The sequence below is a fragment of the Haliotis rubra genome, unplaced genomic scaffold (assembly GCF_003918875.1).
Source record: "Haliotis rubra isolate DU_JTF1 unplaced genomic scaffold, ASM391887v1 Scf37, whole genome shotgun sequence".
NCBI lineage: Eukaryota > Metazoa > Mollusca > Gastropoda > Lepetellida > Haliotidae > Haliotis > Haliotis rubra.
The window spans coordinates 1,518,449-1,537,740 of record NW_025767046.1 but is presented as its reverse complement, the minus strand read 5'-3'; the positions used below and the strand labels follow the sequence as shown (position 1 = coordinate 1,537,740).

Sequence of the window (19,292 nt, the reverse complement as noted above, 5' to 3'; positions counted from 1 at the left end):
CATGTCAGTGTTCTGAATCCCAGATACCTCTTGCTTATGTTCATGATGTGTAAACACTATACCTGTGCTTGGGGTTGATCCCAATCACTCTGTCTTTCATCTTGCAGTAAGTGACATGCTCTGATATGACTGAAATGCTGTTTAAAGCAGCGAGAAACTTACTCATTCACTGAGGCTCCTCTGTTAAAATTTGATACTTCAGGACCAGACTTGTGGGATGAATTGATGAAGGTCATGGCCACTTTAAAGGTCACTTACTATAAAAGTATCGCTTTCATGTTGTAGTATTTTAATTATTTTGGATGACTTTAATAATGTTGACAGCATGTAGTAGTTGTTATTTATGGATACTTTCTATACTTCATGTCAGCCCCTAGCTGTGCTCTCTTGAGGGTAGAAGAGTCATGTCTTTGCATGTAACAGATAGAGGTTTCTTGAATGATTCTTTGCAGTTTTGCTGTCATATTCACAGACACTGGTAGAAATTGCGATAGGTGTTATTGATATTATTCTGTTGTTACTGTGGAATAAGAAAGATATGTGTTATATAACTGTTGTTATTTCAGTGCTGAGACCAGCATGTACCATGCCCTGGGCTATGGCACTATCATGTACATACAGGCAGTTATGACATTTGACATGGTAAGTGTGTGCTTATCTCTGTGATTAGCTGGGTGGGCTGGCAATAGCCTAGATTATGGGTGGGTATGATTTTGAGTTGGTGAGCTGATAACAGTGTGATGGAAAGTATGATTGTGTGGGTGAGCTGATAACAGTGTGATGGAAAGTATGATTGTGTGGGTGAGCTGATAACAGGGTGATGATGGTATGATTGTGTTGGTGAGCTGATAACAGTGTGATGATGGTATGATTTTGAGTTGGTGAGCTGATAACAGTGTGATGGATGGATGGTATGATTGTGTGGGTGAACTGGTAACAGTGTGATGATGGTATGATTGTGTTGGTGAGCTGGTAACAGTGTGATGGATGGATGGTATGATTGTGTTGGTGAGCTGGTAACAGTGTGATGATGGTATGATTGTGTGAGTGAGCTGGTAACAGTGTGATGGATGGATGGTATGATTGTGTGGGTGAACTGGTAACAGTGGGATGATGGTATGATTGTGTGAGTGAGCTGGTAACAGTGTGATGGATGGATGGTATGATTGTGTGGGTGAGCTGGTATCAGTGTGATGGATGGATGGTATGATTGTGTGGGTGAGCTGGTAACAGTGTGATGGATGGATGGTATGATTGTGTGGGTGAGCTGGTAACAGTGTGATGATGGTATGATTGTGTTGGTGAGCTGGTATCAGTGTGATGATGGATGGTATGATTGTGTTGGTGAACTGGTAACAGTGTGATGGATGGATGGTATGATTGTGTGGGTGAGCTGGTATCAGTGTGATGGATGGATGGTATGATTGTGTGGGTGAACTGGTAACAGTGTGATGATGGTATGATTGTGTTGGTGAGCTGGTAACAGTGTGATGGATGGATGGTATGATTGTGTTGGTGAGCTGGTAACAGTGTGATGGATGGATGGTATGATTGTGTGGGTGAGCTGGTATCAGTGTGATGGATGGATGGTATGATTGTGTTGGTGAGCTGGTAACAGTGTGATGATGGTATGATTGTGTTGGTGAGCTGGTATCAGTGTGATGATGGATGGTATGATTGTGTTGGTGAACTGGTAACAGTGTGATGGATGGATGGTATGATTGTGTGGGTGAGCTGGTATCAGTGTGATGGATGGATGGTATGATTGTGTTGGTGAGCTGGTAACAGTGTGATGGATGGATGGTATGATTGTGTGGGTGAGCTGGTAACTGTGATGGATGGATGGTATGAGTGTGTGGGTTAACTGGTAACAGTGTGATGATGGTATGTTTGTGTTGGTGAGCTGGTAACAGTGTGATGATGGTATGATTATGTTGGTGAGCTGGTAACAGTGTGATGATGGTATGATTGTGTTGGTGAGCTGGTATCAGTGTGATGATGGATGGTATGATTGTGTTGGTGAACTGGTAACAGTGTGATGGATGGATGGTATGATTGTGTGGGTGAGCTGGTATCAGTGTGATGGATGGATGGTATGATTGTGTGGGTGAGCTGGTAACAGTGTGATGATGGTATGATTGTGTTGGTGAGCTGGTATCAGTGTGATGATGGATGGTATGATTGTGTTGGTGAACTGGTAACAGTGTGATGGATGGATGGTATGATTGTGTGGGTGAGCTGGTATCAGTGTGATTGGATGGATGGTATGATTGTGTGGGTGGACTGGTAACAGTGTGATGATGGTATGATTGTGTTGGTGAGCTGGTAACAGTGTGATGGATGGATGGTATGATTGTGTGGGTGAGCTGGTATCAGTGTGATGGATGGATGGTATGATTGTGTGGGTGAGCTGGTATCAGTGTGATGGATGGATGGTATGATTGTGTGGGTGAGCTGGTAACAGTGTGATGATGGTATGATTGTGTTGGTGAGCTGGTATCAGTGTGATGATGGATGGTATGATTGTGTTGGTGAACTGGTAACAGTGTGATGGATGGATGGTATGATTGTGTGGGTGAGCTGGTATCAGTGTGATGGATGGATGGTATGATTGTGTTGGTGAGCTGGTAACAGTATGTGATGGATGGATGGTATGATTGTGTGGGTGAGCTGGTAACTGTGATGGATGGATGGTATGAGTGTGTGGGTTAACTGGTAACAGTGTGATGATGGTATGTTTGTGTTGGTGAGCTGGTAACAGTGTGATGATGGTATGATTATGTTGGTGAGCTGGTAACAGTGTGATGATGGTATGATTGTGTTGGTGAGCTGGTAACATTGTAATGATGGTATGATTGTGTGGGTGAGCTGGTAACAGTGTGATGGATAGATGGTATGATTGTGTTGGTGAGCTGGTAACAGTGTGATGGATGGATGGTATGATTGTGTGGGTGAACTGGTAACAGTGGGATGATGGTATGATTGTGTTGTTTGGATGATGGTATGATTGTGTTGGTGAGCTGGTAACAGTGTGATGGATAGATGGTATGATTGTGTTGGTGAACTGGTAACAGTGTGATGGATGGATGGTATGATTGTGTTGGTGAGCTGGTAACAGTGTGATGATGGTATGATTGTGTTGGTGAGCTGGTAACAGTGTGATGATGGTATGATTGTGTTGAGGAGATGGTAACAGTGTGATGGATGGATGGTATGATTGTGTGGGTGAACTGGTAACAGTGTGATGGATGGATGGTATGATTGTGTGAGTGAGCTGTTAACAGTGTGATGATGGTATGATTGTGTTGGTGAGCTGGTAACAGTGTGATGGATGGATGGTATGATTGTGTGAGTGAGCTGGTAACAGTGTGATGATGGTATGATTGTGTGGGTGAGCTGGTAACAGTGTGATGATTGTATGATTGTGTTGGTGAGCTGGTAACAGTGTGATGATGGTATGATTGTGTTGGTGAGCTGGTAATAGTGGAGAAGATAGGTGCATCTGCTGCTGATTTAGTTGAGGGAACATTGTGTTTGAAGAATGGTGATACTTTTTATGGATATACAACTTCTTTATTGTGAAAGGTGACATTTCGACATAGATTCTAATGTTGATGTCAATCCATTAGAATATATGTCAAAACATCACCTTTCACAATAAAGAAGTTGTATATCCATAAAAAGTATCATCATTCTTTATCATCCCAACTTCTAAAATGCCCATCAAGGCAAACATTGTGTTTGTAGAAATGATTGACTACTTGGGTTATTTTAAAATAAGAATGATTAGTAATGCATTTAGATGTGAACAGTCAAAGTTTTTCGAGACTTTGAAACATAAGTATTTATAAAGTCATTGCAATGGACAAGGATGGATTGGTTGGGAGATGTTGTGATGGCTGTTAGTGGACTGGTAACAGGCATTTATAAAGGAAATACAGCTACACAGGTGGACAAATAGGACTGATACATTCTATTCACTCGGCATCATGTTTTATGAAATTTTGATTTTGTGTGAGATCAGTGACAATGTTTTACAGTAACGTTTTGTACCCAGGGTGACATTGAGGCAGCTATCCAGGCAATCAAGAGGTCAGTGATTGTTTGTAGCAAACATCGAAAGAGGACTTCCATGATCGGGTCCATCACAAAGGCAGCTAACAAAACAGACTACAACAGCTTTACAGAAGGTAAGGAAACACATTTCCTCTACTAAAATTGTCATGATCACCTCTACAGCATCAGGTGTGTCTGGGAGTGAGTGAGTTTGGTTCTACACTTTTAACAATATTCAAGCAATATCACTGTGGGGGACACCAGAAATGGGCTTCACACATTGTACCCATGTGGGGAATCGAACCCGGGTCTTTGGTGTGACAAGGGCGGTGGGGTGGCCAAGTGGTTATGGCGTTCGCTCGTCACACCGAAGACCCGGATTCGATTCCCCACATGGGTACAATGTGTGAAGCCCATTTCTGGTGTCCCGCCGTGATGGAATTTTGCTAAAAGTGGCGTAAAACTGAACTCCCTCGCTCACTTCGGCGTGATGAGCAAACGCTGCAATCACTAACAGGTGTGTCTGGCATGGAGACGTCGACCTGTGGGTAAAACATTGGCACATGATACAGAAAACATAGAGTTACGAATGTCAGCTTCTGTTGAATGTGTTGTTTTGCTGTGTATTCTTCCTCATTCATTCCCCCGTTATGTGTATCACACCTTCTAAGTGGCATCTGGGAGTGATGATCCTAAAGGGAAACTGTTTCAGAGTGTATTTTTACTCTTTCATCCACTATTATGTGTACGGGTATCACACCTAATCAAGAGTGAGTGAGTTTAGTTTTACGCCACACTCAGCATATTCCAGCTATATGGCAGCACAAGGAGTAAGAATATACGCTGAAATGTTGTGTTCCTTATAATACTGCAGTTGACATCCATAAAACTTTCCCACCTTTATGTGTATCACTTCTACACGCCAAGCTACTGACTCATCATGCACCATCATTGTGTGGTGATATTGAAGGACATTATTTTATGGTTTGTTAATGTGAACAAAGTCGTGAAAGCTCAAGTAATAAAATGACAGTTTATTGCCTAAAATGGACTGGTTGCAGACTGTAACTGTCCACAGCGATACTTATACGGATAAGATCTTCAGTACTTGATTCTTGCAGGAAAAGCTGATGTTAAGGAGGTTTAAATGGCGACAATGATCGACCTGGATGACTTTGCTGGTACTGAGTGCCCAAATCGCTTGAAATTGTTGATTTTGCAGTCAAACATTGGTGTGCCTGGCAAAGATTTGATTACCGGTACTGTGATATATTGCTGATTGTGCTAGAGAGACAACAACAGATAATGTACAGACGCCAGGAAGTCATTCTGAAGACAATCAGCAGACGCCAATCAGATATTTAAATTTGATACACCAAGCAGTTGTGTATTATGTACTAGGAGACTGGTCTGGACCGTGCTGAGGGATCTGTATACTGTAATGAGGAAATGCCTGCCCCTGTAGAGTGACAATAGCAAATAACTGACAACAGCCCTTCGGTATAACTGGCAGAAGAAGCATCAAAGCTTAGGTCTCACCACAGCCACTTCTACTCAGGTTCAATACTTACAGCCAAAATCAATAACTGTATCATAAGATAGTGACTGTTGGTTGCCAGGAGCCATCGTGCTCTCTCAAGGATATAATCATTTCCTTCACACAGTTTTGACTGATGTATTCTGATTGAACATCAGTTATTGATGGTGATGGTTTACAGACTTGATACCTGGGAGCAGAGTTATCTCCCTGCTTTTGGTTCACATCTGAAAATATTTTTGTGAGTTTTCATCACTGATTTCAGCTTATGCACCAGTTCAGAGCCTTCAAGGTTTTTATGGATGACAATCGGTTACATTATTGGCACTTCCTACCATGCACCACCTATTATACTGAGCAGTTGAGCATTTAGATCAGTGTAGTTTTTGGACAGTTGATCATCATTGTTTAATCAACAAAATTCAGGGGTTATGATGAATTGGTGGGGAATTGATTCAGGGTTCAGTGTACCATTTATCTAATATTTACTGATTTAAGTAACTTTCAATAAGATGGCAGGCAAATAATTAGAGCTGTAACATATGTATAGCAATACAGATATATTGTATCAAGAATCTTGTATCACGATACAGTACTGTATTGCAGTAAAACCTAGACCACTACAAATGATAGTAAAGTCATTTGTATGATAAAACACTTTCAGTGGTGGTGCGTGGTGAGTCATTCAGGCTTCCAACTACATCTATATCATTTGTTTTGGGGATACCCTAAATCTTATTTTTAACATCAGGGCAATGGACAAATCAGCATGATTCATTTCAACATTGTTCTACATAAATTCAATGTGTGATTATTAGCAGCAGCTAAAATGGCATTTAAGGCGAATGAGTCAAAGGTTGATACAAGAAGGGATGACAACCTCTGAAGACTGACATTCTGTGACCAAAGATACCCGTGAAGATCCGAGTTAGAATCGGTCTTCAGCAACCAATGATTGTCATAAGAGGCGACTAACGGGACCGAGTGGTCAGGCTCACTGACTTGGTTGACACATGTCATCGTATCCCACGTGCCAGCATATCCTAATTGTGTAGATCAATGATCATGATGTTGATCACTGGATTGTCTGGTCCAGACTATTTACAGACCAGTGCCATATCGCTGGAATATTGCTGCAGCGTTAACAAAAAACAAAACAAAAAGAAACATGGCCAAGGTGATACTGTGACTGCAGCCTGTGATCTCACCAGACTAAAACTAGAGCTTGTGTTCTCATGTTGGGTAGGTGTTGTCACCCTGATTAGGATCCTTATTCTATTGGTGGAAACGCCTCTTTGACATTAAACTGAAATACTGAATGATAGCTCATTCAATCAAATTGGTACTACTATATCGGGACACGGGTTGAACCATGATCTAATTCACTATGATTCATTGTGTGGGGTAAGACATGGCCATTAGTCAATTAGTCTGGAACCAGTGTAAATCTAAATGGACCATTTTTCTCTTCAAATCTAGTTAGTTTACTGCTACCCAGAAATGACCTTTGGACTATATATGACAGATGGTGTCTGTTCTTGCTGTACAGGATGAGTCCTATATGCTTGTCAGAGATGCAGTACCGACTCTCATCTGTGAACATTTACTCTCCTGTACTCCTGTACACCTGCAACAGTTGTAGAAAAACAATGGTACTATTGAACAATCAGATAAATTCTCAAATTAGTGTGTGTGGGGGTTGTTGTTGATGAGGATTTTAGGGGGGGGGGGCATGTCAACCGTTTTGTTCTGGTAAGGTTTGTTTTGTGTTTGTGGTCAAGATTTGAATCCACAGATTTGTCCTTTTTGACCCCCTTACTATGTTCATTTTGTCCGCAAAAGTGAAGGTGAGGTGAAATTGGGTTTTAACGTCGTGCTTGAGAATATTTCGGTCATATGAGGACGTGCATGCGTGTGTATGTGTATGTGTGGCTGCTTGTACTAGCTCAAACTGAAGCTGGTTTAATAGTGCTAGCCCACTGAGATACCATGCCGCAGTGAAGCATGAATACCCCACTCAGACACATTATACTGACTCCGAGCCGACCAGTCCTTGTTGTACCCATTAATGCCGAACGCCAGACAGGGACCAACAAGTACCATATTTTAACGTCTTTTGGTATGACGCGGTCAGGGATCGAACCCGCGACCTTCCGCTCTCCGGGCGGACGCTCTAACCACTACACCACGGAGGCGGTCTCCGCCAAAGTGGGGCCGGTGGGGTAGCCTATTGGTTAAGGCATTCGCTTGTCATGCCGAAAACCGGGTTCGTTTCCCCACATGGGTACAATGTGTGAAGCCCATTTCTGGTGTCCCCCAACATGATATTGCTGCAATATTGCTAAAAGCAGCATAAAACCAAACTCACTCACTCCTCCAAAGTGATAAATATCGAAGACCCCCTGCATCACTGTGGACTTCCACATCTATTTGACACCCCATGGTGTAAGTGAAATGGTGACCACTGATCAGATTAGCATTGCAGTAAAAAAACTCACTCTCTCACTATTAAATGAGGAATTCAGATTGCTGAATTCGTTGGTTGTCTGGTTTGTTGTTTAACGCCGCACTGAGCAATATTCCAGCTATATGGTGGTGGTGTGTAAATAATCGAAGTCTGGACCAGACAATCCAGTGATCAACAGCATGATCATCGACCTACACAATTGGGATATGATGACATGTGTCAAACAAGTCATCGAGCCTGAGCACCCGATCACGTTAGTCCCTCTTACAAGCTATTAAAGATAGTGTTGAACTACACTCTAGTACTGAGTCAATTGTTTGAAATTTGATGGTGAAGCACAGATTGCACCAAATGCGCTTTTATTGAAATATTTGTTGCTGGCACGATGTTCTGAACTGCTGCAATACAAAGAACCAATTAGCCATTTGACCAGTTTCCCATTTAATTTTTCTGACAAATCGGTTAAATCATGCATACTTTTGCAATTATTTTGAAAAGAATGTTTTCATGGTAATATCATCATTTTATCAACATCCAATGCTCAAATATCAGTAATTATTACACATGGATTTATTGAAACCTGATCAGAGGCAGATGTTCAGCCTCAAACATACGCTCCGAGCCTGTCAATAAGAATTCTGAAAATTGAATAAGAAGAATCAGAATTCATGTGGGTTTAGTTTCAGTGTATGACATTATAGAAGCATATATTTTTTTATTGTGCTGATAATAGAATAATTTGACAGGAAAAGGTTAAATACTTTCAGTTTTACATTTTCAAAAAAGGAATGTGTTACAAAATCTCCATTTCAAACAAATAATGATATATATCTCGTTTTTCTACTGAGGCAGGGACCGATTTAAGCATTCAGAACTTACACTGGTGCAACCTGAAGCTGCAAAATGCGACCTGATATTTATACCAACTTACTCCGAACACATGTAAATATTTTGTTGATCAAAGAACACCAACTTCAGCTTGAACATAGAATGATGAGGAACTGTTTTACAGCAGTGACTGATGGCCACATGGACGGTGATTGAATACTGACTGAGATTGGTTTTACGCCACTTTTAGCAATATTCCAGCAACATCACGGCGGGGGACACCAGAAATGGGCTTCACACATTGTACCCATGTGGGGAATCGAACCCGGGTCTTCGGCGTGACGAGCCAACGCTTTAACCACTAGGCTACCCCACCACCCAGTGATTGAATAACTGTTGCTGTAAAATAAAATCTTTTCAGACCCAGAATAATGTGATTACAATGATCTTCTAAATCATCAATACAAAACACTATCATTATATTAATTTCTGTATTGTGCAGCAGCTGCAACCTGCTTTTGTCTGAGGCAACAAAGATAACCTAAGGCTGCACTGGGAGCATGTAGATTTCATTTCCTTAAATCGATCCAATAAGGACATTTATTTTAGAATGATAGATAAATCCCATTATTGCCATAATAATCCCACATGAACAGATCAGCTTCGCATCAACTTGTAATTGCATGACATTTATCCCTGGACGTTGATGCCTCGTGAACAGTCCCATTGTAGTGACAGCTGTGTTCCTCTGTTTATGGGTGTGGCATATAATCTTGTCGTGTCAGTATTGTTTTCCTAGGTTACAGAATCTCGCTTTGTCTGCTGATTTCATTTATCGGTCTCACATGGCACAGTCGTGATTAAAGGTCACATGCAACCTAAAACACAACTGTGCAGATTCTGATACCTTTCGGTATGGACTTACTGAAACAAATCATCAAAAATGCAAATTCAACTTATAAAGTTGAAAAATAACGCGATGAAAAAAATGTGCGAAATTGGAGTTCAAACGATTCACTAACTTTCCCCATGCGCTTGGGGGAAAAGTGGTTTCAACAGCTGGGCTGCGCTCATAGCACCTGCACAGTGAAATAGGTTCGCGCAGCTTGTAAGCGGGTTATCCGGTGAATACTCGGTGAAGGCTTTGGTGTGAGCTATTTTTCTAAAGTTTTGTTGATATTTCACAGGCGCGAGCTTTTTATATGTTATGACAGTAGATTACCGATTTAACTGTTTATATAATTTCATTTTGTCTATTTCACCACACGTTCTTCTTACCGAGTCACTTTCTCAGTTCGATACTTAAAAGCTGTGTCATTATTTAGCGTTGACAGAATTTCTAACTGTGATATAGATATGTCGTTGGCACAGACACCTCCTCTGCATATGGAAACCGGCAGATATACAAATGTGAATGTGAATGAGAGGGTATGTTTTCAGTGCAGTGAGAGTGTTGAGGATGAAAGACATGTTCTGTTGTATTGCCCTATGTATGATGATTTGCGTGAAAGTTTATATGAAAATGTCTGTTTTAGCTATCCCAACTTCTTAGATCTCTGTGATGATGATAAATAGTTTCCCATGTTACACCATTACACCACCATCACTTGATATTGTTGGTGTTTGCAAGCAATCTTATTACTGGTATAACCAGTCTAGTGAGTGAGTGATTTATGATTTTACGCCACTTTTAGCAATATTCCAGCAATATCACAGTGGGGAACATCAGAAATGGGCTTCACACATTGTACCCATTTGAGGAATTGAACCCGGGTCTTCAACATGAGTGGACGCTTTAACCATTAGACTACCCCATCGCCCCTATAACCAGTCTTAATCAACCAATGAATATGATGGAATCTTTTTCTCCTTATTGTTACTGATTGTTTTTCTTTAACTTACACCCCTGTCAATATAATCATTCCACCATTGGGGTTAGACTAATATTTAATTATATTGATATAATTCTGAAAGAAACAAATAAGTCCAATTAAACTGGAAAGGAGCCGAGGTAAGAAGGGAATTTCTTAACCTGGATATATCTTGACTTGCTTCATTTATAGCGTTTGCGTCACAGACAGTGCTGGACTGAATGGAAAATAATGGTGTTCAGGTAGTCTGAGACAGACAACACAGGGTACCAAGCCAACGGCCTGTATGGACTGATGTGTAGCTGATATGATGTTGATTGCCAGTGGCTATAGCTCATCCTTATAGTAATTGGAGGAACCTTCAGAGATTTGTGCACTTTGAGGATGTAGGGTCCTTTAGGATGCTACTAGCTGACAATTCAAGCAGATGAAATAATTATTTACCTTCAGTTGACTCACAAATTATACCCTGGGGATTATACAACTTGCATGCACTGTAATTGAGACATATTTGACCAAAAAGTATATGGTTTCTGAACAGTTACAGATAATTTTTATGGACTCTCACCAAGATATGCATGTGCATTTTAGCAGAATTTTGTCATTTAAAATGTGTATATTGTATCAGTCATTATATGTATGCTGAATACAGACACATGAACAGTGTACTAATCATCTCAGCAGAATAATAATCTCGCTGATATTCTTAGATGTCAAGGTGATACAGAGGTGGCATGGAATTTATATTTCAGTCAGTCTGAACAAATGTACTACAATCAAGACAACTCATTAATACTTGAGTATCCATTGGTTTTATTTGATATTTCCGTGAGAAAATTCAATACTAAGTAATATGGTGCTGACAGGTATTGTATTGCATGAACTTTGATAACCAGCTAATTATGGTGGGCGTTTTATCAAATTTTGATACATTTGTTTCATGAAATTCACAATGCAAAATGGCAGATGTAAATATTGAATCTAGTAGCAAGCAAGACCTACACCATTACACCAATAAAAAATATAATTATTTGCCAAAGATTAATCATTAATTGAGAATTCATCGTGGAACTACAGAGAGTCTCGACGGTAGATACGGGTTTTAAGGATTTCTAAATTGAAACAGACAGGAAGCTGGGGCTGCTGGCTGGCTGGAATCTTCTCTATGATGTTTTGGACAAGAACAGTCTCAGTACATGTCATTATGTTATGTATGATGAGCACAAAGTTCTTGTATTGAAAAAATGCATTACTTGACAAAGTCTTCATCTTTAGACATAACGTCTTTAGCTAAATGCCACTGTTAGCATGGGCTGTGATAAACATATTTTCCTGAAGGATAAAATGTAATATCTGAAATCAACATCTGTGTAATATTCAGTGAACTTATTAGATATTCTTCAGTGTTCTTCAAATAAAATTGGTCAGAGGTTTCAGATCTCAATAACTAGCTATGGCTGACACTATTTGTTGGTAAGACTTCGGAAGTAATGCAATAATACACAAGGTGAGTGAGTGAGTTAAAATTTAATGTTACATCAGCTGTATTTCAGCGATATTATTTGATCCATTTTTAATAAAAAGTTCTATTTAAAAGGAATTTCTTTATATACACATTTCAACATCACAGTATTATGTACAATTTAAAACACTAAATTTATAAAACATGTAATTAGTTATGCAAATCCATATCTTCAGTTTATGACACAGAGCAATTTCTGACAAGTAGTTAATAAGATGCCTGCTCACTCAATGTCCTAATTAACATCAGTAATAAAAACATTTCATTCTCCTCTGGAACAATTTGTCATTTGTAACAAAACAACACAAACACCACAAATAAACATTTTGTCTGATATTTAGCCTTATTATTTGTAAAATGATTAGGATGAGAATTGGCATTGACGTTTTAAGACAGATTCTTGTTTTTGGCTTCTGGAGTGTGTCCCTTCTTTGTCCAAAACTACATCACTTTCAATCCTATCATTTTTTGTCTGAGTAGTTGAAGAATAAATCAATATAATTAATGCTATAACCATCGTAACCACTGGAATCATTAATCTTGTACAGGAAATCATTACTCTTCATTGGAAGAGCAGATCTCCTAAGTGTGCTGAGCTGGGAGTAAACTATCTGTTCTGTAAGAAGGTCGGGTCTGGATGCCTTCATATTGACAGTACCATGTAAGAGAGAGATTGGGTGGGTAACTTCTTGTGTTGGCAGCAAGGCAACCAGACTCAAATATCTAGGTCATCATTGTGCTTAAGGTTACTGCAAAATGATGTTGATAGGTTAGTGTCCTAAAAGCAAATGGGGAGTTTATTGTTTACTGTTGATTTTAGGGACTGAAAGCTTACTGGTGAAGAGAATTTATATGGTAGTAATCAAGGGAATAACCCAGGATTGATTTCTGAGACTTCCTTTGTGACGGAGAGAGACCCATGTATTTCCCAGTGCTGTGTCAGCTTCATGTGTATCTTAATATAAGTTATCACATCGTGTCGAGGGAAATACAGGGTTTTATCAGTCCCGACTAAGGCTGAATACAACCTTACGAGGGACTGATAAAACCCTGTATTTCCCTCGACACGATGTTATAACGCAAGTATCTAGCCGAATGTTTTTACTAAATCAAAAGAAAACAATACGCATCGAATCGGCTTGTTTTTATTTATGTGAGACAACAGCTGATCGACTGACCTCAATGCAGCGCACGTTACTAAAGGCTTGGCGATGCACGCTTTTCTCACTTCGCGTGGTCACCGAGGCGTGTCGGGATAATATGACTTTTGTACTCCCTGCTCGCGGATCGTGACGGGTGTACATGGTATTTTATCAGAGTCACGTGAACCAATCAAAACTCGACATTCTTACATGAGGCTGGATAATGTATCGTAAACGTCTTCGTAACTCGTATTTTTTACCAGAAATTACTCCCCATGTCACCAGTACTCAAGGAGTAAAGATCATTATATATTTTTAGTTCTATGAAGGGCATTTAGAAGAGATGAACATGAGTCAAAGATGTTTTAGATATCAATATTGGATTATTTGGTAAACACCATGTTTTGGAGTGAATTCTTACTCCTTCTTTCTTCTTTAGGTGAATGTAAGAAGCAGTAAGAGTCAACTCCAAAACATTGTGTTTAACAAATAAAGAAGTTGATATAAAAACGTTTTTTGACTCATTTTGTCAAGTTGGATGTAGCAAGTCTAGATGAATACAAAAGCCTGTAGAATTGAACACCAGTCATTGATTGACATTCATTGAAGACATTTCTCTGCTCACCCATTGGGAATCTGGGATAGACCTGGTTCCTTGCAACCGATGCTGGTCGTTAAAAGGTGAGTCCTGTGAAGATCAGGGTTAAAATTGGTCTTCAGCAACCCATGCTTGTTTTAAGAGGAAACTAATGGGATTGGGTGGTCATACTCGCTGACTTGGTTGACACATGTCATCGGTTCCCAATTGCGTAGATTGATGCCCATGTTGTTGATCACTGGATTTTCTGGTCCGGATGCGATTATTTACAGACTGCCACCATATAGCTGGAATATTGCTGAGTGTGGCATTAAACACAAAACCAACCAACCAAATTTGAACAAACAAACATGTTTCTTCACTTACAGCATTGAAAAGATAAATAGCACATGGGTACATGACACTCTTAATGGATAACTTATTTTTAATCTTTATACAGTGTGTCAGAGCTAATTCTTGCTCCTTTATCAGGTGAATGATGAGTGCACAGCTTTAATATATATTGATAGAGGATATATATGTTATAACATGTGTCATGTATTCATGTTTGTCCAACTTCTTTCAAGAACTTTAAGAACTACAACACATGGGACATGTAGTATTAGCTATGATATTTGAAGTAATGCTATTAACTATTTTTTTAAACTTACACTAAGAGCAATTGTATTTCTTGTTTTACGGATCCGCCAGTCGTATTTTTTCAAGAATAAGAAAAAAATATAAATAAATTTTCCCCGCTCAAAAAATAAAATCCTCATGGTTTTATTGGCCAAAAATGTAAACTTACAAACAAACAAAATTTTGATTGTATTTTTTTTGCTCCATATAAACTTCATAAATTGCCAAAATAAAATGCTTATAGTATTTAAAAGGAAAATTATTTTGACTTGTGAATTTTTCCTTTTTTTTCTTTTCCTTCCTGCCTTTAGGTTTTTGAGGACAAAAATCTGTAAAACAAGAAATGAAATTGGTCTGGCCCTAAGAGCAATTTTAGTCTGCATCAGTGAAACACCATTGTATGGCAGCATGTTATTTCAGTTTTAATTTGGAAAGTGAAATTTGTTACTTCAAGGAAAAATACATGTAACAGAAAACAGACTCAGCCTAAATGACATCCTCTTGCCCTTTTCTGGATATTCTTTTATGCATAAAAAAACACTTAAATTTTAAAATTAACTTTATTGATCATCAATGATTTTATATTGATCAGTGCTGATAGAAATATTTCACCGAGTTGAGGCCTAATAATCCCATTTGGTATGTTTGGATATATGACAACAATGGAACATTCTTTTGCTGATGGTACCAACGTCCTCATGAGATTATGCTGCAGCGCCAAGGAACTTGGCATGTTCAGATATGATGTCACGAGTGACCTTCCAGTGTAGATATTGGTCTACCACTTATATGTATGTAATCCTATATCCTACTTGTGATGTCACAGGGAGAAGGTTAGTAATGATATTATCCTTGTATATATTGAATTACAAAGGTATTAAGGGAAGCTTGCCATGAGAAGGGAACTATTGGCTAGTTTCTTGGTCAAAGTTCTCTCTTCCCTTGCAGGTTATCTGGTTTCCATCATGAAAGTAGGAACCATTTGTGAAACTGGTGACAGAAGTTATGTTTTGTTTGATCTGATGATGACCTGATTAGTTTTAAGACATTTTCATGTTTCTAAACTAGCCGGTATTAGTTAGTTCCTATTGTAAAGCGATGTTATTAGCCTTTGAATAGGAATGTTATTAACCATTTAATATTACGACTGTAATAATCACTAATACACTGTAAAGAAATGTTATTACAGTCAGCTCTCGTTAATCCGACACTCATTAATCCGACAATCACGTTAATCCGACAAAAAAATTAGGGTACCATTTAAAACTGTGTTAATGACTCTCGTTAATCCGCCATTCTCGCATTCCGACTCCGACATACTAATCTAGCAACTGCTTATTGTAAATACATTGTAAAAACATTCGTTTATCCGACAATCAACACAGCCGGTCGGATAATCCGACCGTAAACAAACATCACACATGAAATGTGATTAGTGCATGCCTTACTGGCTGCTTGACACCCACGTCGGTGAACATCATACTTGTTAATTAGAAACACAAGATAATTTCTCTGCAACCACAAGTGTCGGATTAACGAGAGCTGACTGTACTCATCTGATCTCTCTGTAAATAGAAATGGTATAACTAATCTTATAAAGGAATGTTACTACCATGGTAAGGTAATGTTATTACCCATGGTAAAGGAATGTTACTACCATGGTAAGGTAATGTTATTACCCATGGTAAAGAAATGTTACTACCATGGTAAGGTAATGTTATTACCCATGGTAAAGAAATGTTACTACCATGGTAAGGTAATCTTATTACCCATGGTAAAGGAATGTTACTACCTGCTGTAAAGAGATACAAGTTGAAAACATTGATTGGTCTGCATTAAGATTATTTTACTTGTTCTAAAATAGGTGTTCTTAATTGGGGAAATATTTAATCTAACAGTCCAGATAAAAGTGTCATGCATTACCATGGGCACACAATGCTATAAAAGCATAAAGGAAAATCTCAAACCATTGTAAAAGTTGACATGTTAATTTCTATTTGTTAAGGGGTGATGTGGATTATGTGTTTCACCAAAGTGGGAAATATCAAATCTCAAACATTGAGGTGACGTGCTGTGATAGATTGGTAGTTGGTTGGATGTTGTTGTTTAATGACACACTCAGCAATATTCCACCTATATGGCGGCGGTCTGTAACAAATCGAGTCTGGACCAGACAATCCAGTGATCAACTGCATGAGCATCGATCTACACAATTGGGATATGATGACATGTGTCAACCAAGTCAGTGAGCCTGACCACCTGATCCCGTTAGTCACCTCTTATGACAAGTATTGGTTACCGAAGACTAATTCTAACCCGGATCTTCACGAGTCAGCTGTTGTGATAGAACTGAACACAAACAAATGTCATTTGCTATGATAGAAGTGACATGTTGTTCAAAGCAGTGTTAAACCAATATCTCTATTTCCCCGATTGTAATGAGATGTGAGGTTGGAATGATGTGATTGTCAACACTCTGTATGATCAATGATAACAACATGCATAATGCCCAACACTAAACTGCTCAAAGTTCCTTGAAACTTTTTACTTTTAACTGTCCGAGTAGATAACCCCCTGGCTGCCGAGTTTTTTTTCAGGCGCACATTTTCATACGGTTTGAAAAGTGAACGTTGTGCGAGAATTGCGCTCGCGTGGTCCTGGATCTACGTACGGCTATAAAATTACACAGAAATGTAGAATATTAAATTTCCTATCCGTTGGTATAAATATAAGTGCAACTACCTTGGCAGTTTGAGAAATAGACGATGCTAAATGTTGTCCAAATGTTTGTTATGCGTTAAAAAACAGTAAATTTATCCGCTTTTTATCGCGCACCGATAAAAGCACTGTGCTACGAATTTATTAATGTGGCATCTTTACGGAAAGTGTGAGCGAAGAAAATACAGCCTGATATCTGAACGACATAAGTGCATATGAATTGGGTTTATTTGCTTGTGCAACTACCTTGGCAGTTTGAGAAATAGACGATGCTAAATGTTGTCCAAATGTTTGTTATGCGTTAAAAAACAGTAAATTTATCCGCTTTTTATCGCGCACCGATAAAAAGCACTGTGCTACTTAATTTATTAATGTGGCATCTTTACGGAAAGTGTGAGCGAAGAAAATACAGCCTGATATCTGAACGACATAAGTGCATATGAATTGGGTTTATTTGCTTGTGCATAACGCTATACGCTCAACATTAAAAATGACTCACAATAAGTGTCAAAATGGATTTTCTTCTATGGCGTCAAACGGCGACAGAGAGGTCATACACGATATAATGATAAGGGGCATAACTCCGTTATTCAGAACACTAGGTCAATGTAACTCAGGTCAATTGGAGAGCATTTGTTGTGGATACGGACGCTATATTTTCGTTATTTTATGTTTATGGTGAACCAAACTATTACAGTTCAAAGTTCCCCAATGTGATCGGATGCAGTTTGGTAGTTTCACAATTTACAAGAAAAAATGTCAACGTCTTACATGTGAAAGCACGTAATAGCGATTTGGATGGCCCTATCCGATATATATAAGTTAGTTCTTAGATTCCCATATTCTCCTGTTTGTGTAGATGTAATTTGACTAATTTGCATTGTTATTACCAAAATACTAGCCATATCTTCAAATGTAAGGAAATTGCTGAAAATATCACAACATTTTAGTTGGCGTCATTGCTTGTTTTATGCATTTTCGCGACGTCGAAAAGGACGACATTGGTATGCTGATTAGTATATATCTCTAACTTAATTTCCATTAATTGTATAAAAGGTCTCCGGCTTCTACGTCAGAATTTAACACTCTATAAACAAAACATAAAATGACTGATTTTTCCATTTAAATAGTGTCCTGAATATATCATCAATTAGACGGTTTGACAGTGTATCTTATTGTGAACAACACGCAAGCACCTGTTTGGTTTCAACTTAACATAAATAAAAATAATATTTCTCAACACCGAATATTTTGTTTGGGATAAGAAGTTTGTTTGTTTATGATTATGTAGCTATTTCTCTTCATAATTATGCAATGAAAGATGCAAAAGATAGCTTTTATATATGGAACTATATATTAGAATATGGAAGTAAGATTTGTCGAATTAACACAGATGGTATATGAGATGGTATATATATATTCAACAATTTTTCCTATAAATGTAGTTAGAGTTTGATATCCTGTCATCGCAATATTATTTAATCGAATATGAATTGATTATATTATCGAAAACAATGATAGAGAATCATAAAACGTTTCCAACAAAACGCGCACCTGGCCAATCAATATGCATTATTCTTTTGTCTATAAAATCGACACAAATTTATGCAATGAACAAGACAATTCCTTTAAATATGTGTGCATATACATTTCATACCATATATAAATTATTTTTATTAATATTATCAGTTTTACATATAAGGTTGAATTAAATCACCGCTCATTAACCAGTTCATATGAAAATTGCAATATTAGTCCAAATAAATTGAATAGGAACTAAAGTAGTTGCAACTATGGCTACGCTTTGATCGTCTAACACTTGTGTAAAGGTTTAGAATATGGTGTATTGCACTAAATATGTCAATTTCTTATGTAAATATGATGCAAACAATCAAAAACTTTCAAAGAATAAAACACCGTAAACCCTATCTTGTG

At 38.5% G+C, this 19,292-nt stretch overlaps 1 protein-coding gene across 1 annotated transcript in view; it reads left to right on the top strand.

Annotated features, from left to right (window-relative positions):
- Positions 1-19,292, top strand: part of LOC124285875 (tetratricopeptide repeat protein 39B-like) — an 86,103-nt gene that overhangs the window by 45,845 nt on the left and 20,966 nt on the right. The window contains exons 4-5 of the mRNA XM_046722155.1: positions 567-642; positions 4,058-4,190. Coding sequence (XP_046578111.1) covers positions 567-642; positions 4,058-4,190 — 209 coding nt within the window. The remainder of the gene's footprint in view (positions 1-566; positions 643-4,057; positions 4,191-19,292) is intronic.